The following is a 26218-nucleotide window of genomic DNA, read 5'->3' as shown; positions in this document are numbered from 1 at the left end:
GACAAATACTTGTAACTCACAGCGATGTTTATGATTGATAATTAGTAGATTTTGTTCCAGTGTCATATTGCCCTCTCCTCTGTTTCTTGTTTGTTTGTTTTGGGGGGAGGGTGAGGTTAGTTTTGTTAACTTGTTTTGTTTGGATTTATTTTTAAACATTCTGCTACAGAGCACAAACCACAACAAAGTTATTCACTCTTTCATCAATGTCTGACCAAGAAATAGAAACACATACCTGATGAGACTGAGTAGTGAAATCCATGTAAAAGAAAAAAAAAATAAATTGAAAATAAAGTATGAGTGCATCAAATATAGTTTCATCATATGATTCTGTGTATACCGGCCTGTCTATTTAAGAATCTACATTTGTTCTTGCATGACACAGATATCGACGAATGCAACTCCACCAACGTGTGTGTAGCCAACTCGCAGTGCACCAACCTCCAGGGGTCTTACACGTGCTCCTGCAGCGACGGTTACCGTGGCGACGGTCGCGTCGAGTGCACGGATATCAACGAATGCGAGGAGCAGCCGAACATTTGCGGCAGCAACGAGATCTGCAACAACACCGCAGGGAGTTACAGCTGCATGTGTGAGGCCGGCTACGCATCCAACGGAACAGACTGCATAAGTGAGATTTGATTTTGGCTGATAGATTGGTTTGAAGCTTTAGTCTATGACCCCTGCCCCCAACTAGTTACCCCCGCCAAGGGAGGAGGTTATGTTTTCGTTACTGTTGGTTTTTTTGTTTGTCCGTGTACAAAATAACTCAAAAAGTTGTGCATTGATTTGGATGAAACTTACAGGAAAGTTTGAGCATGACACAAGGAACGGATGATTAAATTTTGGTAGTGATTCAGAAATTTTTGTGAATTTTATGAAGGATTTTTGATATTTTGGCAAGAAGGGTCAATGAACTTGGGAGTTCAAGCTGCGCATTTTTGAGGTTTTTATGCGCGCACTAAAGTGCGTGCTCTAGTTTCTGCTAGGGCGAGGCGCGCTGCGCAGCTGAGGGTTTATGATGTAACAAAGCCTTCTACAAATGTATATTGGGGAATCAGGACGATTTTTCAGCACACATACGTATTGGTGGAAATCACTGATCTCTATGGAAGAGCAAGATCATCATTGGAAAGTGTAGTGGCTTGGCGGAGGTCTGCGCTCTCAGAGTGCTTTTCTAGGTTTTGTTTTGTTTTTGTTTTTTTGCTTGAAATACTAAAGAAGGTCTCGTGCTAACAGGAAATTCTTCCCCTAGCTCCCCAGTAAATGATATCAGTGAAACTACACATCACATAGTACTCTAATTTGTATGAAACATATTCATCATATCATCAGGTATTCATGTACAATTGTATGTGTGAGGACATATTGATATTGAATGTTTAGATTGTTGTTGGCTCAATTTGACCACCTTAAAGAAGGTATTATGTAACTCAGAATAGCATAAGAAAAGAAAAAGGAGAAAAGATCAGAGTTGTTTTTTGGCATGATGGGAAAACATGTTTCGATTCCATGCAGATATTGACGAGTGTTCGGACGGAGCCCTGAATGACTGCAATCCGTTGGCGGTGTGTACAGACACCTTAGGCAGCTACTTCTGCACCTGTCAGGCTGGGTTTATCAGCCTGGAGGAGCCCTATGGAAGGCAGTGCAATGGTGAGCAGGTTTTTTAATACTTGAGCCATTCTTCACCCTCCCCCTTCCCATCCCCTCCCTTCCCTTTCCCCATTCCTACCCCCCCCCCCCATTCCTCTTGAAGTAGTTGAGGTTGGATATATTTGCAGCAGCCATTGAAGGGGCACTTGAACTTGATCAACTTTGACCGACTGCTGTATGGTCCGAGCTGTCTTTGATGAGGACTATGCTGTAACGTCCTTTGTGCATGATTGAACTACAGCTACTTTACGGGTTCTTGAACCAGCAACCTTACAATTGAAAGTCTGTCTGGTTTGTCCTGCTGAGTGACAGTGATTGCTCCTCCACTAATAGGGATGTGAGAGTGTAGAGCTAAATCTGATATCAAACTTTTTTTTACTTTACTCAAAACTCAGAATTTCTGTCTTTTTTTTTTTCTTTTTTTTTCTTTTTTTTTTTTGCAGTTCAAATGTATTGAAATGTTCACAGTTAAATGCACTTCAGAACCGACTGCTTTTCAGAAGTTTCAGATTTATTCGTCATTTTTCTGCAGTTTTTCTCACACCCCTGCATTACAATCCTTGCAGTTCATAGACAGACCATCAAAAATTCTATCACTCTGCCTACTTTCTGGTCGAAATTACCAATAGTTAAACCCAGTGAGGACGGGCTGATATTGCTACACTTAACACACATTTCCCATAGACACCTGCCCGAATTTACTCGTGACTCATCTTCAACGGGTTCATCGTGATTCACATCTCGCCTCTCTCTCTTCCTGCAGACATCGACGAATGCACTCTTGGTATCAGCACCTGTGACCCGGTGACTGAGGAGTGCTTCAATACCTTTGGGGCCTTTACCTGTTTCTGTGCCAGTGGCTACCAGATCACCAATGGGCAATGTCAAGGTATTTTTAAAAAAAAATCATAACTTACCCATTCACCACCCCCCCCCCCCCCAAAAAAAAAAAAGAGAGAAAAATCTGTAAGTAAATTATTATATGAAATAAATTGATTTGTATTTGGACATTGAATTAAGCCATTAACAAACACTCTCTCTCTCCCTCAAGGGTTGACGTACCAACACATCCCCCTCAAAAGAAACAAAAAATGTAACTGAAGATATGAAAAGATAAATAGGTATGTACATGTATATGACCAATTAAACCTGTTCCTGTTGTACCCTTAGGAGATATGAATAAAAAAAGAAAACAGAAAAAACAAAAAATTATGCAAACTTGGTGTGTCCCTTCATCTATTGTTTTTTTTTTTCTGGCTTAGCAGTTTTCACCACTTGAGAGTCCAATAGTGGGCAAGATTTTTCTTTGTAGAAATTCAAAGTTAACTATCATTTTGTATGTAATTATGCTCTATATTAATTGTTGCCGTAGTTATAGAGGAACATGAAAGAACAAACCACAGCTGTTGATAATCTGCATGAATTTACAAATATTTTTGTCTCTCTCTCCCATCTTGTGCTACCACCCGGCTCTCTCCAGACATTGACGAGTGCCTCGATGACCCATGCGCTGACCAAGCCAACACGAGATGCGTGAATCTTCCAGCCTCTTATCAGTGTGTGTGCAGGACAGGTTTCTACCTGGTTGGCTCCGATTGCCTGGGTAAGCACTCTTTGGCTGGCAGACAATTTGGGCAATTTAAAACCAGAATTTGGTAGAATGGGATATCAAGTAAAAATTTGTGCAAAAAAGATAGTGGGTTTGCTAGTGAGGCCATGCTTTCATTGCTTTGTCCATTGTGCATTTTTGACTGAGGCTAGTTTCTCTGCTTATTTTTTTTTTCAGAAATGTGTGAAATATTAAAATTCTTCAAAACTTTTGTTAGCTTTTGCCATATATTTAGATGAACCTTACACTGTTCTGTTTGTACAAATCTAAATCTAAATTCAATGTGAACGTGGAGTAGCAATTCACTTTTAGCTTCCAGGAGAAGAAAAAAAAAAAAGGACTACCGATGAGTGTGTTCTATAATACAAATAAAACAACATATCCCTTTCCTTTGCCAGAAGAAACATCATAACTTATTGGTACAAACTTTATATCCTCACTGTACAGTGGCCAAGTCTATGGTGCTGACTGTAGTCTTTGAGAGTATTGCTGGTTTGACGGTGTTGGACCAGTTCTTCGACTACCAAGATTTCACCTCCTACATTCCACAGCTTGAAACAGATGTGAGTATGCTGGCAACACTCCTCCTCCTCCTTCTTTTCCTCCTCTTTTCCCTCCTTCTACTGCTCCTCTTTCTCATCCTCATCCTTACCCTCCTCATCCTCCTCTTCCTCCTCCTCCTCATGGTACTTGTCTCTCTCCTCCTTTTCTTCCTTGTCATCCTCTTTCTCCTGTTCCTACTGCAGTTCCTTCTCCTCCTTTCTCTCTTTCTTGTCCACTTCCTCTCCGCCTCCACCTTCTTCTTCTCCATTTCCACCTCTTTCTCCTCCTCCTCTTTCCCCTTCTTGTACTTCTCCTCTTTCTCCTTCTTCTCCTTTTCCTCCTTGCCCTCCTCTTTCTCCTCCTGGGGACCGTTTCATGAAAGTTGTGAGCCCTGACAAGTTGTCAGTCTCTGGCAGTCACCATGGTAACAGTCAGTGACCAGAGCATCTCCGCCAATCACATCCACAGATTTTGCTGACATTGTCAGAGACTGACAACTTGTCAGCGCTGACTAAATTGATGAAACACCCCCCCCCCCCGATCCTCTTTTTCTACCTTGTCCTCTCTTTTTCAACCTCCACCTTCTACTTCTCCTCCATTTTACCCCTTTTTGTCCCTCTCCTCCTATTTCTCTTTTTTCTCCCTCTCCTCCACTGCTACTTTTTCTTCTTCTCCTCCCCCTCTTTCCCTTTCCTCCTTCTCCTCTTCCCCCCTCCTCTTCTTCCTGCTTCTCCTCCTCTTTCTACTTCTCAGCCTCTTTATCCTTTTCTTCCTTTCCTGTTCTCTTTCATTATAAATCATTGCCATCTTCATCATCATAAGTACCATTAGCATTCTATGTCCCAAATCTTATAAGATGTATATTCCCCTCTCGGGAACAAATAACCTCTCTTAATAGTACGGTACACACATTACAAAATTAGTTTGCTTGGCTGTACTTCACTACCAGGTGGATGCACTCTTCCAGACCAGTGTCCTTGTCAACTACACCTCAGTCTCCATCCTTACCTCCAGCCTCCTCCCCACAGGGGTCGAGGTGGTCTTCACTGTCGACTTCCTCCCCACGGCGAACCCCGTCGGCGACGAGATCGCGGCTGCCTTCCTGGCAGGCCTCCAAGGGAGGGACGGCGATATCCTACTGCCAAACAACGTCGTCCTTAGGACGTCGGTCTTTGCTGGCGAACCAGGTAGGTAATCATGTTGGAAAGTTACACAGTTCAGCCAGCGATCAAGTTCCCCCTAGATCGCAATCACGGGCGATCAGTGATCGCATACGCGATATGTCGCAATCAATTGATTGTATGCCGAATTGCATACAATCAACGATCGCATATGCGATCACTGATCGCCCATGATCGCGTATGCGATCACTGATCGCCCATGATCGCGATCTAGAGGGAACTTGATCGCTGGCTGAACTGTATATACATTGGAACCTCTTCACAAGCACAGATATAGCGATATTCCCGATATAACAAGGTAATTTTACCCATCCCATCCCATCGCTATTCCTTTTTCTTTTTCTTTTTCTTTTTTATGCCTGATACAGTGGGATGCCAGATATTAATGAGGAAAATTTCTGTGGTCCCAAACAGCTTGTTATAATGAAGTTGCCGCGTAGTGGGTTTGATGAGAAGTTCATTTTTTGTAGATCTTGAACATTAATTATCTTCTTTAAGATGTGTTGCAAAGAGAATGCCTGTTATACCACAATGAACAGAATTCAACAGAGTTTAACTTGATCATATCAACTGGACTGGTTATTGATGTAGATCGAAAAGAAGAGGTAGGACACACATTTTTGTGAGGATATAATTTTGCTGGACATCAACCACAGACTCGGACATGATGATTAAACCCACTGAGGCCATGCTGATTTTGCTCTAGCATGCATTTCCAATAAATACCTGCCTGAGTACCGGTATACTTGTGAGTAGTCTTCAACGGGTTAATGTATTGTGTATAAAGCATCATCGGACGGTCGTGGCATGATTACATAATGTCAGTGATACTGCCGATCGTCCCTCCTTGAAGGAATAATTTACAGCACAGTTTTCTCCCCCCTTTGCCCACAGTTATGGATCCATGCTTTGAGCAGACAGATAACTGCACTTCAAATGCCAACTGCATCTTCCTCGGGAGCTCTGGGAACTACACCTGCACATGCATGGATGGTTACATTGGAGACGGGTTCACAAATTGCACTGGTTAGTTGTTCGTTGCCAGGAAAGAACTTAACAATAATTTTCCAACTTGTTGAGGGCCGAGCAAACCTTGCGCTTTAAAGCTTCTTAAGTGTAAGAATCTATTCAGTTATTGTACAGTAGTCCAGAGACTTTTTATAGAGTGAAAATATAATTACTCTGAAAATTATGGTAATGATTATGATGCCACAATATCTTAAATGGTGAAGCTAAATAAGACATTGATATGAAGTGATATTCACGAATTGATGTTCTAGCTGGTCGCATCAAAAGAAAACATGACTATTGAGCTAATTTTTGACTGATGTTAACAGATATCAACGAGTGCCTTCAGGATCCATGTACTGGTGAAGGAGAAACCTGTGTGAACACCCCTGGATCTTACTCCTGCCAGTGCCAAATAGAAATGGGGTATATTCTCTGGGATGGAGTCTGCACATGTAAGTATGATGGATTATCTTACGTCTTTGTTGTTGCATGTCATACTGTATACGGCATACATTTCGCAAGTCTAAATTTTCGCGAATCGAGACTTCCCAACGATTTCATGAGTGGTTAAATTCACGATCGTGGTGTCCTGTACTGAATGGAGAAATGTGTATGCGTACGTCACATTCATATCAATATTTTCATGTGTTTTTAATTTCGCGAATAGCAGCTGACCCGTAAAATTCGCAAAAATAAAAACCTCACAAAATATTCAGCATATACAGTACTCTGACTGCTAATAACAACATCAGTGTTTACTACATATTCAACCTACACACCCATAATGAAGTCAGGATATTAAAGAAAGTAGCATTTTCTTAGAATGAACAAATTATATTTTCCATGATATTGTGTCGCAACCTAATAATTAGATGATTTGGAAGGATTTGGGCAAGAATTCAGAGAAGTTTGTTATACAGAAACTAAAATCAGTGTGAAGTAATGGCATATTGTTTCAGCCTACTTGTATGGATGAAAAAATAACATTGACCTTGTTTCTTTTATTTGTTATTTCCAGTGGCCGAGGTTTACCTGTGTCAATACACGATCACCACCATCAACAACCAGCCAGTCATCTTCACAGCCAACCTTACAGATCCTACGAGTGCAGCATACAACCAGCTAGCTATGCTTGTTTGCGATTCGGTGAGTCCCAGGCAGCCCTGTCTGAACATGCCCAGGAATCGTGTATGACTGGACCTTGTCCTATGGTCAACATGTCACCAAAAAAAAAAAAAAGTAACAGACATTATTACAGCAAGAAAACTGTCCAATGTGGTGACTTTTGGTCTAGAAACTACATAATTTGATAGCTACCCGGAAATCAAAATGTTGTTTATTAACTCCTGCAGTCAGATTTTCCGAGTCTAAGAATACAGGAGAACCTTCTTACGTATATAACGAGGACCTGCATGCCATGACAATAACGATGTATCAGGGTACAGAAAGAAAAATGAAGTGTCCAGACCTACAAAAACTGTGTCAAGAAATTGACCCCTGACCCCTTCACAAAGAGGTTCCACTGTATTTTGAAATTTGGAGTGTTCCATTCTTACAAAGCGTGTAGTCATGGTTATTTTAATTGCTTGAGTGCATTTCATTGCCAGTCCTCCCACATACTTGACTGTTGATTGTATCTAAGAAAGCGGTTCGTTCTTTACAATACTGCGTCAAAAATGGACCACTCTCCAATGGTGCTCCAAAAGCATAGGAAACCCTACTGTACCATGCCAGAGAGTCCTAGCTCAAACACAAAGTGGTCCAAAGGTATATCGTATCAGCTGTTGGCATGAGAAGAGTGAGTGTGACACGCACTTTTAAAAGTCACAATACAAAGAGTTGATTCTCTTTATTTGCGACACCAGTATGTAGTATAAGCGCACCAGGTGCATTACCCTGTTGCTACAAAATGTGATCCCTCCAACTCTAGTCCAAAAACAGTTTATCAGATACCCTATCTCCATAGAGCACTCGAACGCTCCCAACCTGGCATGGTATGGTGCAGTACAGTATGGTTTCGGTTTGCTTTTGAGTGCTCAAACATGGCCTTTATATTCACAGATCACATAATGCTCAGCAATGATACAAAAGATGAACAGGAGTGTTTGCTGATATCCATGTACAAAGTTTGCAAAGTCACATCAAATAATATCATTTTAACATCTTTTGTATTTCAGGCTCGGTATGCCGTCCTGCTGGAGCCGTCCCTCCAGAATTTCTACCTCCTGTGTGCCATTGATGGGTTTTCCAATGGTTCTGTGGCGGTCTCTTTCTATCTCGCCTTTAACGAGTCGGTCAGCACGTCGGAGATGGCCATCGCCAGCGTCATCGGCCAGGCAGAGCTCGGCACTGGCATCGCGTCACAGGGAAACATCACCATTGACACGAACTCTGTGTCTGCCAGATGTGAGTCTTGGAGTTTGACTCTCTTATCTCTTCTTGCATGTTGCTTCATAGCACTTAAATAATGATTAAAGTTATGTCCTATGTTGGATTTGTTTGTTTAATATGTTTATTATTGTGTGTTGGGGGATTTCAGATTTGCAGGAATTTACATATGACCTCTGTATTATGGCTGACTTTGAGAAGGGAGACAGACTCAACACAACACTTCTGTTTTTCTCGGATAGTAGTGTCACTTCAGACAGATTTCCCTTTTTTTTTCAATTGCTATTCCTTCTTGCTCACCCATAGGACACTTGGTGAGAAAGTTTTAATATCTATTTTCTGCAGATTGTTGTGGGTTTTTTCCTGAATCCTTAGCTTTCAAAAGCCAAACAGAACAGCAGTTTGTATGTAAAGAAAGTTTGTTGAGAAAAAGAGAACAGATTAGTTGTAAATGAGTCATAAATCATTATGATCAATTATGCACAAAATACCAGTGATTGTATAAAGTGGCAATGATGTAAAACGCTGACATCAAACACATATTCTGGAGGATTTTACTTGTCTGCAGAGTAGATCATGCGACTGCAAGCCGTATCATAACATTTTGGTGACACATTGTCACATGCATTGTGCAGGTTTCATTAGATGGCTGGTAGCCATGTACGAATGTAATTACTAGAGGATTTGTCAGAGACATATTCATCATCAAGAAGCACGTGAAAAGAGTTTTTTGGTATTTTGTTCTATGATATCCTGCAAGTTATGTATATTATGTCATTGTTGGTCTGATATTGAGTCTGTTCTGTTTTTTTTTTTTCTTCCACTTCTTTTTCCACTCTGTCATGTAGTGATCAACCAGCAATGTACAGACGATTTCTGTCAGAACGGAGGGACATGTTCCTTATTGAATGGCCTCAGAATGTGCCAGTAAGTGGGACTATACAATGTATATAAACATTTTGTTAAACTGATTTTTTTTTTTCTAGAACAGGCTACATAAGGATGACTGCATCATGAAAGTCAACTTCAAAGCTATGCAATGCTATAGTTATAAAACATTGACCTGCCTAGATTAAAGATGTTGCAAAATTGTAAGATGAATTGGAAAAAATATAAGGTTATATACACAACTTATCATGATATTGTTTGTACATAAGTAGATTTAGTGTTTGTGCTCTGAATCAGACTGCAGCCTCAGGATGAGGTCATGCATGACACAGTACAATATATGATTTTGTGTGTGTGTCTTTGCAATACTTCAATGTAACCAAAATGCTTTGATGAGTGCTGATGACAACTACTTTTTTGTTCAAGTTTTTGCTGCCCTTTCATTTTGTAGAGAAAGAAAATTATGATATTGCAAATTTGACGTGTTAGAAATGATATGACCATCAAGAAACTTTTCTCTGATTTGGAGTAACCAATGCTCTTATTTACTAATTCAGAGGCTTAATGTCCAAGGCGATTTATACATGGAATAGCGCTTTCAGGCCATATCCAAGAATATCACATTTCATTTATCCTGTTCAAACTTCAAACTCACAGAATTTTTTTCAAATCCTGAAAACCTGTCTGAAGGTAGGCATAATATTTAACTAGGAGATGTGACTACCACTAAGCTCAGCTAAGTTTTTTCTTCTCTTCTCTCTCTCTCTCTGTGAAGATGTCCTCCCGGTTATGAGGGAGACAACTGCGAGATCGCCTTGACAACGCAGCCCCCGACAGCCACTTCACCGGATGTTACCACAACGCAGGCAGAAACCACAGCGGGAGTGACAGCGACGACAGGAGTCAATGCAACGCTCCCAACCTTATCACCACAAAGTGAGTGGGATATTACTTCCTGTCCAGAGAACTGCAGGGCTGACATTCCAAAGCCTGCTCCCAACTTTGAATATGTGTTAATACATTGCAGATGAATATGCTGACGGGCATAGAGTGGATAATGGTACAGCCTGAGTTTTTACTTTGTTGTAACCGGAATTCCTTTTTAACCATGTAAGTTGATAATGGGAGTGCACTGTAGCAATGAGCTTACGCTTCGATGCACAGATTTGCTGACGGGCACTATTTTCATTTTCGAATGTATCCTGTGGGCAGTGCATGAAGATCAATTCAGTCAGACTACCCGTGTTTTCCCATGCTACCAGGTCTATCCAACTCTGTCTTAATGCTGCCATTATGATTCGTTCCCCACAGCTGGTTTAAGTGACGCCCAGATTGTCGGAATTGTCTTCGGCGTCATCGGGCTCATTGTGGTCCTCTTCCTCCTTGGCCTTGCGCTGTGTGCCGCCCTCGTGCGGTACCGCAAGCGCAACCTCCTGTACGGTGGCAAACCACTGTACTCGCGGAGGCAGAACGAATCTTCCAACGTCTTCTACAACATGCCATACTCGCAACGAGCCGCGCGCTTCAATCAGCCATACCGCGGAGCCGCCAACAAGCTGCCATCATACCTCGTCGATTCTGAATTTGACATGTACAGTGACCAGACCAGTGACATCTTCGACAGTCAGGACAGCTTCAGCGACGAGAGTTTCTCCAACAATCTCAGTCACAACACAGAAGAGGACCGGCGTATGCGTCACCTGGCTGAAGTTATCACACAGTCTCCATACCTCAATGTAAGTACACAAACATGCATGTTGTTTGTATCAGCTTTTGACATACTGCTTGCATTCTACATGGTTTGTCGACTTCTTTAATACTCACGAGGACAAACTGTATTCTAAGCACTGAAATGCTTTAATATACATGTGATAAGAATGGCTCAAAAATTCCTTGCAAAGAGAAGGATGGTCAATGTTTTGATAATAAGGGGTATATGATCCTGTTGCCTTCCAACTGTAAAGTATTTCACAGGATGCTCAGAAGAGAAAGTGCATGATTATGTATGTACCTTATAGAGGAAAGTCTTGGCGACAAGAAGAACCCTTAATCCTGGGATTCTATTTTCCAATCTATAATACAGAGGACAAGAGAAATACTGCAAAATACAACACAAATTTCTCACAAGATGTCTCTCTTACTTTCTCTGTATCCCCCAAACAGGAACGGATGCGGTCTCACATCTCGAATATTGCTGGCCGTCCCGCTCCAAGACCCCGTCAGTCGGAGTTCATGCGTCCTTATATCGCTTCTGGCAGGGAGGCAGAGTATCTTTCACAGGTATGTTGTAAGGTGCTACCCATACTGTCTCCTATATTACTTATAAACGGCATTCTTGTCATAAAGAGATGGCCGAGACCACAAGAATTCTTTTGTTGAAATGAAATCTCTTTGAAATGGACAGAGTAAATAAGGGAAATAATGAGTTTTAACAGTAAAATTATCTGTCAAGGAAATCTTGTATTCATGTTCATTATAGCAGGAATCGCTTGTATTTTGTTTGTTAGAACTTAAACAGAGGGATTATTAAACCAAAACATGAACAGTCATAGGGATAGATTGTTAATTGATAGGGATAGATAGATAATAGATATTGCTGTACGTGCATTATTCATTATGGCACAGTTTTTTAAGTATTAATTTTCAGTATGGTATTTGCATTTTTTATGATAATTACATTGAAAAAATATATAAATATATACACTATATGATTAAAACATTCAAAAGAAAATGACTTCTTAATTAAACCTTTTTTTGTTTAATTCATTGCTTGAAATGAGCTAGCTATTACTCCCAGATACTTCTAATGTATTTATGGCATTAGGACTCTACTTGTAGTCAAACTCTTGATATTGCAATGCAAATGCCCTTGCCTGCGAAGATGTGTGTTGGCCAGATTTTTTGTGTTCTTTTTTGTTTATATTTTCATGCGTTAAAATTTCAGCATACAATAATTGACCATCAAGTGTGGTTCGTTTCCATGGAAATTGACAAATGCAACCTTTTCTCCCCTTCACCCTACAGAGCAGCGAATCATATGACAGCATCAGGCAAGGTCGGAGGTTCCAGATCCCACGAGCCCAAATACCCTGGGGGATTCATGAGAGCTACAGCTAGATTGGCAGCCCTGTGATCCAGCCTTAGTGTGGCACCATCAGATGGCACTATAAGAACAAAATATTGGACTGTAAAATGTGTGCCATGCAACCGTAAAATGTGTGCCTCGTCACTGATCTGCCAAAAACTAGGAGCAGGGAAGTGGCCATTTAATTTGGAGGAACATGAAATTATACATGCCGTGATGCAGCAATCATTTTTTGCAGACATACACATAGCATGGCTGAGCATCATCTTCGCCCGGGCACCTTACAACTATTAAAGGGACCATACAGAGGAATGGATAAAGATGGTTTCAATACAGCAAATAATGATTATATCTTAATAAATACTGGATATTCTGAGCAACCAGCAAGATTGAGTATTACACACTCCTTTTAAACAGGTAACATACAAGAGAAGCAGAAACACAGGGTTTGTGTTTGCTTGTAATTTACTTGCATCTGAAAGAGTGTGCAATATTCTTGGATTTTCCAAGCTTACATAGGAATACAATCTTATCTTTTAAGTAGAATTTCATGTTAAATTGCATTATTTACTTTCAAATAGTCAGTATTAAATACTAAAAGTCGAGTGGCTTGCCTTCATAAGAAATTTCCTCTACACTGTATATTGTCACCAGTTGATGGTATTTGATAGCTGATGGTTATTTCTAATGACAGTCAAGAATACTGAATGAGGCTGGTTTTATAAGCCTACACCACTTGAATGCTATCACACTGGTATGTAGTAGGTTGGTAGGCTTGTTCTCTCCCGTATTACTATTGTACTAACAAAAATTATTGTCACAATTACCGTTGGTACCTCTACAACTGGAATTTACAGCATTACAACTTGTGTCAAGAAAAGGTCACTACACTTCTTAGATGGACTATTAAAAGTTACTTGATCTGACACATTATCAAAAAAAAAAAGAAATACTTCTGTAACATTAGGCTGAAAAAAAAAATCTTGTCATAATTTGATGAAAGAGAACTGGCTTGCAAATTATTCTTTATGTTGTACATGTAGTAAAATTGTAATTACTGTGTGAAGGAGCAGTCTGCATTCTGACACTATCTCTAAGTTATTTTAATATTTTAATTTATAATTTGCATGTACATGTGTGCATGGATATTGCAACTGGAAAATGGATTGAATTTACAGGAATTGGTGCCTTTATGTAACAGATTTTTTTTTTTAATGTGTACAACATCCTTGGCAAAACAGAATTTCTGTGTTTTAGCCAATTTTAAGATACTGTACTCCTAGATTTTCTGAAATTGAAAAGTTTTTTTTTTTTTTTTTGTCAAGACAAAATCATTTTCCGTGCAATGCTAATGAATATTTTTACATCTATTCACTCTTTCTGTAACATAGGAAATGGGCAAATGGCTCTTTCTGTATCGTAAGAAATGTAGTGGATGATTTTTAATCTGTGAAAATGTTTTCACTACAGACTTGTTTTATGCAAAAGTAATGTGTGTGCTACATTGCCCTAAATGATGCATACTGTGCATTTATTACCTACAAATTGCAGTGAAATCTCATTTTGATTGTTAACTTTTGTTGTAAATATATTGCAATATATTCAGCTTTTTTTTTATTTTACACAGTACACAGAGTTTAAGTCTTGTGATCACATTAGATATGTTGTCAGATATGTTGTAAAAGCAAACTGAACTAAGCTTGTTACAGTTGGATAAATTAGATGTACTGATCATGCTCGTTAACTTGTTTATATACCTGTCTTTCAGTGGAGTTACAATCTACAGAATCTTATTTAGTCTTTTCCATTTGAAATGAATTGTTGCTATAAAAAGACAATCATAGTGGAGTACAGGTGTACTCACAGTAAATGATATTAAATGAATTTAATATGTTGCAAATTATGGTTAGCAGCATTTATGTCATGTGCTATGCAATTGAATTTAAGTCTTTTAAATGATCTGATACAGTGTATAATAATCACTATTTTTGTACGCAGAAACTACAATAAAGATTTTTCAGTATTAAACAGAAGAGATCTGCCATTGATTACTTCAGTTCAATTACGATATTGGGTACTGTACTTAAGGGGCAATTCCCGACCTGTGTTGGAATAGAAAGAGTATTGCTTTGTTAGCACAACAGTGAAAATTTGATCAAAATAGGATTAAAATTAGGGAAGAGATGAAAAGGTTTCACTGATTTTCACAAAACAGTTCTTGAACAGTCAATATAAATATATGCAGATCTGGGGCCCGTTTCATAAAACTTGTCATCAGTGACAACTGCCACATTTCTGTGACAATTTTGCTCTCAGCCAATCAGATGCAAGGATTTCAGTAGCTTGTCACACCTATGACAACTTGTAACTGATGACAAGTTTTATGAAACACGCCCCAAGAGTTGTTTCAGTTTCAATTTCTTTTTCTTTCTTTTTTGCAAGTGCAATAAATTATGCCCAAGTATTAAATGCTAATACACATAGTATGTCTGACTGATCATAAGTTCAGAAGTTATTCCACCAGGAATATATTTTGTTATACATTTTTATGGCAGAAAAATTGACTTTTTGTCAGCTTTCTGTACATGAACAATAAAACGTTGTGAGGTAATAACATTCTACAGCTCACTAATTTGCATATCTATATAAACTGTAAGAAAAATATTCTTCAAAAAAAAATAGCAAAATGTATCAATTTCACAACTTTTCTTATTTTTTATCACATTTAGATCAAATTTTCACTGTCAAGTGTTGTGCTTGTAAAATCTTACTCTTTCTTTTCAGACCACTGAGCAACCATTAACTGGTCCAGAATTGCCCTCTTAACAATTTGCGCATGGGGCAATAAGAAATTAATATGCATAGAATATCAAATGAACACATCATATCATAGATAGAGTAGTTTGATGCTATTTATGTGACATCACTTTAATAATCTTTAGTATGAGACTGCTGTTTTGTATAGGCCTAGCACAATCAATCACACACGGGACACAATTTCCATTAGAAAAAAAAAAAAGAAACATATGTAGAGTCACTTTACATCTAAGTTTGGACTTGTATTTTCAGTTACATTTATTCTTGTAACTACACTTCGACATTTGTTGGAAGTATTCTTGGATGACCTAATCCACTGTTATTCTGTGACTGTATTCTACCTTAACATGTTTAAATTTTAAAGAAAAAGAAATATTCTTCACATGTCTCATGGTCCTGCAACTAGAAGCAGAGCTTTCCTAACATTATCCCCTGTGGCTGCTTTAAACCCGTTGAGGACGAGTCCCGAGTATACTCGGGCAGGGGTCTATGAGAAATGCATATTGTAGCAAAATTAGCCCGTCCTCAACAGGCTAAAACAGAATACATTTTAGCTGATAAAAGCATGCACAAATGCACACATTAAGAAGAAAAGTGACACCTGAATGGGAAGTACAGTGCACTCCCGGTATAACGAACACGGTTATAACGAAATTCCGGTTACAACGAAATAAAATTTAGGGCCGCAACATTATCAACTCTATGTATTTTTATTGTTTATTCATTCGGTTATAACGAAATTTCGTTATAACGAAAGAAAACTGCCGGTCCCGAGGACTTCGTTATAACGGGAGTCCACTGTATTCACTATATTTAATCTGCACAAATGTGGAAAGTAACTATGGTTACGTATCCTCCTCGGAAGGTGCAAACATGGTGGCAAATCCCTCCAATTCCAGCAATGCGCAAGAGTCTCTTTCTGTCCAACTGGCATGCCCTTCAGGGTCTTCTGTCCTTGGCATACATCTACTGTCATTACCTGGAGAAGTCTCTGTTGCATCCAATCGAGAATCCTCTCCACTTACACCAACAATGCAGACCCTTGGTGAGGAGGCGTGTCTGCCTGGTGTATGCTCGACAGTCTGTACCGCTTTGTCTAGTCGATGACTGCTGGCTGCCTTATTACTCAAACGCCTTGATTTTATGGTTTCTGAGCTGCAAATTTCAGCATCTTCTGAGATCTCCATCCTCTTCAGATTGTCAAAGAATCTGAAAGATAAAGGCATTGGGAGAAAACGGTGAAATATTCAACTCATTCATGGCATGGTGCAGTTTTAAACAAAGGGATTCACTGGTCTGAGAACGAATTAATTTTTCTTAAATTCATTTAAGTTTAGTGTATTTTCACCAAGCATCAGAAATATACAGAGCATACAATAAAACAAGAAGGTATAAGATGAAATAGAAGTACAGGAAAATTCATAAATCGTACCACACACAGTTTGAAATAATATGATGGTATTAGCATTTATTTGCGAAGACAATGCAATTGGCCAGGAAAGAGAAAGGCATGAAAGAGCCCTTGTGAATAGCTGACCCATGTGTTTTAAATCAACTTGCATTGCTCTAACAGAATATATCTAAAGTACCTTTAACAGAATATAGATATCATTAGGTATACTTCACCTGTAATCTTACTAAAAATCCAGAAAACTAACAGTTTAAGTTTGAGGAATTTACTTCTGTCATGAAAATATTTGAACAAAATGATTTCAGGTCCCTGGAGAATGTTTATTTCAAAGGAACATGAAATATGTGTTTACCTCTGAATCCTGGCAAAATTCTCTTTCATTTTCCTGTTGGCAAGGTCGACCACAAACTTGATGTATTCCTCAGATACAAGCAGTGTTCCTCCAACAGTCAGGGGAACCTCAAGGCCGTGGGTGCTTCGAATGGCCTTCATAGCAAGGAGGGGCACAAAACAAGTATCAATCATCTGTTTTCATTTTAGAGTTTAGCTTAACTGTTAAAGGGGAATTCCAAACCAGTTGAAAGTTAATCTCAAAAGAAAGAGCAAATTAACTTAGATTAGCACAACAGTAAAAAAACAAACAAACAAACAAACACACAAAACCCAAAACCTGTGAAAAAAAAAAAAATGCTAAAAATCAGATAAAATTGGAAGTTATGGACTTTGGAAGTTTTGCTAATTTTTTCAAAACAATTCTTGAACAAAAAAAATGTGGATAGGCAAATGAGTAAGTAAATTATTTCATTGCCTCACACCGGGTCATATATATATATATATATATATATATATATATATATATATATACATATATATATATATATATATATATATATATATATGTGTGTATATATATATATAAGTGCAGTTCATATACATATCCTGAAATTTCCAGTTTCTGTTAAAATTTGATTACTCCCAAGTCTCAAATCCTACATGTAATTAATCTAACCAATTATTATTCTAAAGTAATTCAGCAAGAAATGGTATTGTACTACATTTCTGTAGCAGAGAAATTGAATTCTCATCACTTTTTTCTTACGCAGTCAGTGGAAAATTGTGAGGTGATGACTTCATCAACTCACTCATTTGCATATTCATATCAACTGTTTCAAATATTCAAGATCAATTGCTTTGCAAAAAATCAGCAAAAATTTCACAATATCATAACTTCCCTAATTTTTATATAATTTTGATCAATACTTCATCTGTTCATGAACAGTGCTTCAATGTGTGTTTGTAATCCTTCTTGTTCCAATTCTGCCACAGCGCCTTTCACATAATATGTTGGCATTACGTGAGCAAATTATCAAACTTTGCACTGAGATCATTTCCTTTCTTTCCCTTTTATCAGGGGGGGGGGGGGGAGTGAGGTGAAAACCACTGACCTGGCCAGTGATAAGGCCATGATTAATACCAAATAGCCGAAACAAGCTGTCTGATTTAATTTACATAACAGCATAGAGCTGGAAGATTTTTACTTGTCCAGAAGTGAGTTTTGGCTATCCTGGACAAGTCACAGTGTGGGTGAGTAACACACTGAAAATAGTGGGTCATCTTTTGAAAGTACCCAAGGGTCCATCCAGAATCATCAGAGGATGGTGCCTTGATATCACTGTGGCAATGATGGCTCAAATAACGAGACACAAGAGCAGACAGAAGCAAAATTTTAACCAGAATTTTTTTTTCTCTCTCTCTCTATCACCACTTCATTGGATTTCCTCTCTCTTCTTGAGAAAAACTCTCGTACACAAATAACATGACACTGGCATTTGCATTAAATGCTGTCTAATGTTTAAGGAACAGCCAACAACACCCTTCTGTGCAGTGCTTAACAAGCCTTTAAACATTGTGTTAATGAGGACCATCAAATTTATCAGATTGTAATTCTATTCTTCAAACAGTGGCAATCCTCCACTCCCTCATATCACACATGAACAGGGAGAAATATCTCTATACCGTCATGACTTTTCCTCCATTCCCGATGGTGATGCCGGAATTCCTGAATCCAGACGCTACAGCACTCTGATGCTGTCAAAGGGAAGAAGGAGAGAAAAGAAATCAACGCAGGAGGATGTCATAGTGATTGTGCATCACGAAGCCAACAAAAAGTCACACTCCTTGATTTTATGTGAGGACTTAAAATAGTTGAAACAGGTCAACCTATTCAATCTAGAGTGTTTCATACTTTTTAAAAGAGCCATTCTTCTTCTACATTATTCTAAATTTTGGGATCATAAAACAAATTGGAAAGTTTGTTTTTACCAGTTTTTCCAGAACACTTTTTTTGAAGAATGGTGTAATTAGGTATGTCTTTTAGAGGCTCCTTTCAACTTCTTAAAAACCCTTTATATACTCTTCACTTTCAACACTAATAACTTTTGAAAGGATGATGCTACCTCTTTGAAAGGTAGTATTATTGATGGATACAATTTGTTGATAGAGCACGCTCACTGTCAGCCTGATTTCATAATCCCTTCTTTGTTGTTGCTATGGAGTCTAACATCCCCCTTTTTTTCTGTCCCATTCATTGCAGGGAGCATGGCTTGGTAGAGATTAAATGGGCCCTATAGACCTACATGTACTTCAGAGCCTCTTTTGTCAGTGAACACTTTTTCAAAGTGCATGCCTTCTTTCAAATATTTAGATAGGTTAGGAGAGTCCTGTTGAATTGATTATACACATTTTAAAGCTTAATGGGTGTGTACAGTTCTGGTCGAGGTGAGGATTTAGCTTTTAACGTTTTGCGAGATATTCAGAAACCACTCTATGAGATGTCAAAGAGCATGCAGTTCTAAGGGGTATCAAAAGTTTATTTGTAGCAAAAAAGGCTGCTGAAAACTGCTTATCCAATAAAGGTGAGCCAATGGAGTAAAATGGAGTCAAAAGGGGCCTGAGCTTTCGATCCTAGCAGAATCTTCGTCAGAGGCAAAATGACAAACATGCAGGGAAAGCAATCACATATAAGGACTTCACACAACAAGAACAGACAGGGACAAGCTGGGTACACAGAACAAAGAAAACAAAGGAGAGGGTGGGAGGTCATGGGCAAGGAGCCCAACAGGTAAAGGGAGGGGGATTAAAGCAGGAGGGTGGACAGACAAAAGGCAGAGGGGGGTCAGTGATGATCATGAGGATCAAGGAGGCAACCAATGAAGGAAAAGGATGAATAGGGAGGCAACATCAAAGAAGATAGGGAACACCAGAGGGATAAAGAAAGGGAAAGAGTGAAAAAAGCAACAGTAAAAGGAAGGGAGGGGGGGGGGGGGCTGGGCAAGCAGTGAGCCCTAAAAGGTGTACCAGGAGGAGGCAACAAAGGGAAGAAATCAAACATATCAAAGTGTATACATATACACACAGTAATAATAAAGACAATGAAATAACAGTAATATTACTATTACTGTTATTTCATTGTCTTTATTATTACTGTGTGTATATGTATACACTTTGATATGTTTGATTTCTTCCCTTTGTTGCCTCCTCCTGGTACACCTTTTAGGGCTCACTGCTTGCCCAGCCCCCCCCCCCCCCCTCCCTTCCTTTTACTGTTGCTTTTTTCACTCTTTCCCTTTCTTTATCCCTCTGGTGTTCCCTATCTTCTTTGATGTTGCCTCCCTATTCATCCTTTTCCTTCATTGGTTGCCTCCTTGATCCTCATGATCATCACTGACCCCCCTCTGCCTTTTGTCTGTCCACCCTCCTGCTTTAATCCCCCTCCCTTTACCTGTTGGGCTCCTTGCCCATGACCTCCCACCCTCTCCTTTGTTTTCTTTGTTCTGTGTACCCAGCTTGTCCCTGTCTGTTCTTGTTGTGTGAAGTCCTTATATGTGATTGCTTTCCCTGCATGTTTGTCATTTTGCCTCTGACGAAGATTCTGCTAGGATCGAAAGCTCAGGCCCCTTTTGACTCCAAAAGTTTATTTGAAGAAAATCGGTTTTGAAATGGCTGAGATATCCAAAAACAAGGTGAAACAAAGAGATCCTAATAAAGTTGTGGCATGTCGCCTTTTATTATTAGCACTTTTTTTGATATCTCAGCCATTTGAAAACCGATTTTCATCAAATAAACGTTGAATCCTTCTTAAAATTACATGCTCTTTCATATTTCATAAGAGGTTTCTCATTATCTCACCAAGGAATGTTCAAAACATGAATCCCCACCTCAACCAGTACTGTACAGTCCCTTTAAAGTCTGCTCTTAACTACAAATCCATGTCTGGTGACTTTTAGTTGGTTTTTAGGTGCAAGGTGACATATGGAAAAAAAAAACTCATTTGTATAAACTGCCACTCTGAATCTACAGTAATGCTATGTTGGCCTCTGCTGACAAGGACAGATCTTCATATAAAATATTGGTATTCAGAAAAACTACAGAGTTTCACCAGGGTACACTTTAAGTATCACAGATCTTCAGTGATTTCAATTTTGCATTTTTTTTTTCTACATCCACTAAAACTCTGTTCCCCCCCCCCCCCCACACACACACAAAGATCTTGCAATTCATAATGTCTTTATACATATTTACTTTTAATTGAATGCAAAGGTGTTGTACGTACATGTAGATGGGTTAAGACCAAGCAGGGGCATACTATCCTATAAAACAGGCACAGGATATTATCTGAGTCACTTTGACTGATTCTTGTGAAATAGACATATTCTTTATGTCTGTCTGTCTCTCGATCTCGATCTCTCTCTCTCCCTGTCTTTTAAAGATTCATTACAGGAAAAAAAAAAAATGTTTAGGGGACAACATTTGCAGGAATTCTACATTTTCTTTCACCATTTTGATGTCAATAATCTATCCATTATCATTTGCATCTTTAGATGCATTTGGCATGATGTGCCATTTGATACCCTTTAGTTGGCTATTGCTCATACATTGTATAGCTACCATGGTTAGCCCTGCTTGAATTCTCACCATCATCCTGGCTCTGTCAATAGACTGGCACTGTACATGAAGGACAAAGGGCTCGAACTTCAGGACTGCACTTCCATCGGTGCCCTTGAGTGCCGACATCTGAGAGAGAATATAAGGCACATTTTAGTAATGCATGTAAAGAATGAATTCTTTTGGCCACTCCGTGAGAAATTTTCTCAGGAATTACAAAGCATGTGTGGCCCATCACACTCTCAATTAGGCCAGTCCAAACGGAAGACCTTTGTTTTTATTCTCCTCTTTCTTTCCCCAAGTCAATATTCTTCCCCATGCTAGGCACATTGAAGGAAACTATACATAGGTCACAAAGAAATGAATGATAGTTTCCATCCCTCCGTTGCTTGAGTATTTGACTATAAAGAAACTTCTTGTGCTGACCTGCAGCCCCATTTCAACACAACACCAGAGCTCTGGATGCACAGTTAAGTGTAGCTGAAGGAGCTTATCAAGATATCCATGTGTAGGCATACATTGTAAAAGAATATAAGAAACAAAGCACTTATCCATTCTCAGATGACTTTCTTTGAAGAGTGCTTGCATAAACACATTTATCTACTATCAAATTTGCTCTTTCTTGCTCACCGAGTCGGGAGGCAAATTTTCCTACGAGAGGGACACTGTAAAAATTAGGGCAAAATTCAATTTCTCTGCAAATACACAATTTCATTCAAGAAGTAAGCTTATAGGCATAGCTCTACATTATTCATGCTGATACTTCTACATTCCAATTTTAAAGACCATTATTTTTGTGGTATTTTCTTTTGAACTGAATCCCAAATAGGATCACACGATGCAAATATTGTGCGTGCAGGTCTCATACTTACTACTTCATCCGTATGTGCCCACGCATGTGTTACAAACAACCACTGACAACCCTTCTTCTTCAATGGAGCATCAGAGTTCTGAAAATAGAAAGGGATAACATCAAAGAATTGAAAGTGATTTGATGGAATGTTTCACTAACTATTGGCTGGACATCTCTGCGTGTCAGCATCAACAGTTGCAGGTACTGGTAACTGATTTTGCAAACTCAACAGGCGTAACTTTTCATAGCAACATAGGTTGTACATGTAATTATAGACCACACGCACACGACTATCAAAGTGACGGTCATTTTCAATACCCAGTGAGGCAGCTGCCGTGAGCTCCAGATCCATCAAACTGAGGTATTCTTTTTTTTCTTTCTTTTTTTTTTCTTTCTTTTTTTTTGTAATTGGCCAATCCTAAATTTTACCGTTTTCCAGTTTTGTAATGCTTCCTTTAAATTACAACACTGCCCCAAAGTTATATAAAAAAGTTTTTTTTTAAATTCTAGGGTCTTCCAAAGTTTATGTCATTATCATCATGGGGGGGGGGGGGACCCTGAACTCCCTAGTGTATTTACGATGTACTCTTTTTTTCAGAGCATCTTTCTTATGCTACCTTTACATATGTAAGGAATTCAATGAATGGTTTAATGGCTATAAACCAGTTCGTAGTTCCACTTTGCGCATGAGCAGAAAAAGGTCATTTGTGACAACAGGCATTTTGGTTTGTTAATTCACTGAGATAAGCATCTGTGATGTGATGATTATTCATATAGGGCCTATCCTTTATTGATATAGTGTAGATGGTGCTTGCCAGCACATCCACCTGATAGCAAGCCGGCATGGTATTTGGCAATATCAAAGAAAATGTCGTTCTTTGTTTGAATATGAATTCAATAAATTGTTACGTCTGGCAAGCTTATGCATTATGTCTCTTTGAAAATGAGTGAAGTGCCTAACCATCTGAGAAAAAAAAGAAAGGTCATTTGTACCAATGAGGCAATGTGTACATGAGGTAACTATGAACTGGCTTATTGGTAAAATATCATTTCACCTTTGGTCTAGAGTCTATACTATGTACAAATTGTATGTTACAGTGCATGCATCCCCAACCCCCCCCCCCCCCCCAATGAGTGTTGCCAGCTGATGATGCTTAGAAGGAGGAGGACCGGAGGAGGAAGAGGAAGAGAGAAGAAGAAGAAGAAGAAGAAGAAGAAGAAGAAGAAGAAGAAGAAGAAGAAGAAGAAGAAGAAGAAGAAGAAGAAGAAGAAGAAGAAGAAGAAGAAGAAGAGGAAGAAGAAGAAGAAGAAGAAGAAGAAGAAGGAAGAAGAAGAAGAAGAAGAAGAAGAAGAAGAGGAAGAAGAAGAAGAGGAGAAGAAGAAGAAGAAGAAGAAGAAGAAGAAGAAGAAGAAGAGGAAGAAGAAGAAGAGGAGGAGGAGGAGGATAAGAAGGAGGAGGATAAGAAGGAGGAGGAGGAGGAGAAGGAAGAAGAAGAAGAAAAGAAGAAGAAGGAGAAGAAGAAGAAGAAGAAGAAGAATTTTTACCTCTGACATTTTTACTTCTTACATTTTTAACCACGGACATTTTTTACCTCCGACATCATTAAATTACACCGAACCTAATTTTAAAATTTACAACAGATACAATTTCCAATCGTACGATAAGCTGGTGCTTCAGAACATGAATTAGTGCGAGAAGAAGCAGAACTCTTAGACTCGAGATCTAGTTGAATTAACAGTAAGTTTTACTCAATGACAATGTCTCAATAAATGTACTAAAAAATTAGACTCCAACGGTTTTAGACTGTATGTGGTACCGGCAAACCGCGGTTGCATGCAGTTGGTGTCATATCATTCACAACACATGGATTCAAACACGTGGGACTGAGTGAAACGAACTTTGCTCTTTACCTCGCAAACTACTATTGTTCTTCCAGAACATGAACTGGTCGTGAAGTAGTGTTCCTGCTGATTAATAAATTCGACAAGACCAACGATCTCTTCATCGATATTCCCCTTTCGGCTCAAATCCGCTGACTTCAAACGACTTGCTTTTATCCGCTGAAATGCCATATCAGGGTGAGCTTTCTGCTATCACTGTATCAGCACAAAAAAAAGAAAACAACAAGAAAACAGATCTGGCTGTACTATGGAACGCCAGGTTCAGCTCAACTCAGCGCATACAAACTCGGCGCATACAGACAATCATAGCACATACGTGCGGGCAGCGATTTTTTTTTCCGTAACCCTAACGCGTCGAAAGTGCCAATTGTGGCACTTGAGCAAAGACTATCAGAGTACTAGTTGGTTGCGATACTTGTGTTAAGTACCATGGTCCTCTGCCAACCACAGAATCAGATTAGAATGTGAGAATGGCACGCCGCCTTGTAAACTGTCATAACAACGGCTTTGTGTGTGTGTGTGTGTGTGTGTGTGTGTGTGTGTGTGTGTGTGTGTGTGTGTGTGTGTGTTGTGGATATGTGCGTGTTTCCATTTCGCCATCGGCATCGCGTTCTGCTTTGCCGTCTGCTGGTATTCCTGTGGGTTTGTTCGCCGTCTGCTTACACTTTCCCTCTTGTCTCGCAAGATAATAATAAATTTCATTTATAAAGCGCTTATTACAATGTTTCTAAGCGCTGAGCGTCTCGATGAAACATTAGAAAAGAGAAATTCAGTCATGGAGTACAAGATGCAAACTCGAAGTTTTCATCAATATCTTGCAAAAGTAAATTGGAAATCTAAGCTTGGAATGAATGATGATATAAGTATTATATAGGCCTATGTAGGCGTACAACTGCAGCAATTGCTATTGTTAACTTTGATCATGTTTATTAAGCCACGCAGAATCAGATTCGAAGTGGGCATTATGTCTAATTGGGTAACATGAATACACTACTTGGTTAATTTGGGTTTATACTTCTCCAACCTCACGATGATTGTGCTTTAATAAGAAATGATTCAGAAAGGCGTAGTATACGCTCCTTTTTAGTTCAGGTTCATGTAGATCAGATATGATTAAATTCTCATGCACTAACATCCAAGATGAAGATGGGGGAGAGTAATCATTGATTTCGATCGATAAAATCTCTATATTGATATATTAATTCAATCAGCTTTATAAAGGCATTTTGAAACAACATTTATAAAGCAAACAGCAACTCATTTTCATTTAAAATTCTAATATCACGGACGGTTTGAATTGATCTATCAATATAAATATAAGAGGTCTATATTTTTGGATGTTCACTTTATCATTGCCAACCCTATAGTTCTCCTCATCAAGTGCCTCGTTACCTCTACCAAAACGACCATCAGTGAAGGAAACCCAAACCCAAAGAGAAATGTGGATTGAGTGAAAGCAGCAACATTAGTAAAACACATCAGTGACAGTTAAAGGAAAATCGCACAATATTGTAAAAGATGCAAAAGTTAAGCATTTTTAACGTTTTGATGTTGGTACAACTGGATAAGGGGATACTTGAGTTCATGATATCATGTGTGGACAACAACATAAAGAAAATATAAAGAAAATCATAAAACTTTTTTTCACTTTTCTTGCGTAATGAAAGAACATTTGACTATAAAAACCGCTTTCAGAAAGTAGGGGGAATGATTACTGCCTTTAACATAACTTATGTCAAGTTGATGGAATGTGTAATTTTCATGAAAAATGATTTCTTTGTAGAATTCTCTTCATGTTTTCTTTACATTGTTGTCCACACATGACGTCATGGACTCTAGTAGTCTCCTTATCCAGTGATTACAACACCAAAACTAGAAAAATGAATAATTTTTGCATCGGTTGTCGGATTTTCCTCAAACTTTTACTAAT

The 26218-nt window shown here is 38.8% G+C and overlaps 2 protein-coding genes across 2 annotated transcripts in view; one reads left to right on the top strand and one right to left on the bottom strand.

The window, feature by feature from the left end:
* Positions 1 to 12393, top strand: part of LOC140241233 (uncharacterized) — a 55551-nt gene extending 43158 nt beyond the window's left edge. The window contains 15 exon segments of the mRNA XM_072320987.1: positions 386 to 631; positions 1519 to 1656; positions 2420 to 2545; positions 3137 to 3259; positions 3713 to 3828; positions 4758 to 4995; positions 5884 to 6015; positions 6327 to 6452; positions 7019 to 7146; positions 8178 to 8406; positions 9237 to 9315; positions 10052 to 10212; positions 10588 to 11012; positions 11440 to 11556; positions 12301 to 12393. Of these exon segments, the coding sequence (XP_072177088.1) occupies positions 386 to 631; positions 1519 to 1656; positions 2420 to 2545; positions 3137 to 3259; positions 3713 to 3828; positions 4758 to 4995; positions 5884 to 6015; positions 6327 to 6452; positions 7019 to 7146; positions 8178 to 8406; positions 9237 to 9315; positions 10052 to 10212; positions 10588 to 11012; positions 11440 to 11556; positions 12301 to 12393 (2477 nt within the window).
* A 2883-nt stretch (positions 12394 to 15276) lies between these two features.
* Positions 15277 to 24495, bottom strand: LOC140240842 (tRNA wybutosine-synthesizing protein 3 homolog). Its single transcript, XM_072320613.1, has 6 exons — positions 24298 to 24495; positions 22406 to 22483; positions 21564 to 21662; positions 18606 to 18677; positions 16942 to 17075; positions 15277 to 16387 (listed from the first exon to the last, which is right to left on the bottom strand). The coding sequence occupies exons 1-6, from the start codon at positions 24457 to 24459 to the stop codon at positions 16024 to 16026; spliced, it is 909 nt and encodes a 302-aa protein (XP_072176714.1). The 5' UTR covers positions 24460 to 24495; the 3' UTR covers positions 15277 to 16023.
* Positions 24496 to 26218: the final 1723 nt, after the last annotated feature.

Source organism: Diadema setosum, chromosome 17 (assembly GCF_964275005.1).
Source record: "Diadema setosum chromosome 17, eeDiaSeto1, whole genome shotgun sequence".
Classification (NCBI taxonomy): domain Eukaryota; kingdom Metazoa; phylum Echinodermata; class Echinoidea; order Diadematoida; family Diadematidae; genus Diadema; species Diadema setosum.
This window is presented reverse-complemented; position numbering and strand designations above follow the sequence as displayed.

Excerpts from the sequence above, each read along its gene's own strand:
- LOC140240842 (XM_072320613.1), bottom strand. The coding sequence starts at position 24,459 with ATGGCATTTCAGCGGATAAAAGCAAGTCGTTTGAAGTCAGCGGATTTG. Across the intron at positions 18,678-21,563 it reads TTGACAGAGCCAGGATGATG|CATCAGAGTGCTGTAGCGTC; the intron begins GTGAGAATTCAA and ends TCCCTTTGACAG. Across the intron at positions 16,388-16,941 it reads AATTTTGCCAGGATTCAGAG|ATTCTTTGACAATCTGAAGA; the intron begins GTAAACACATAT and ends TTTATCTTTCAG.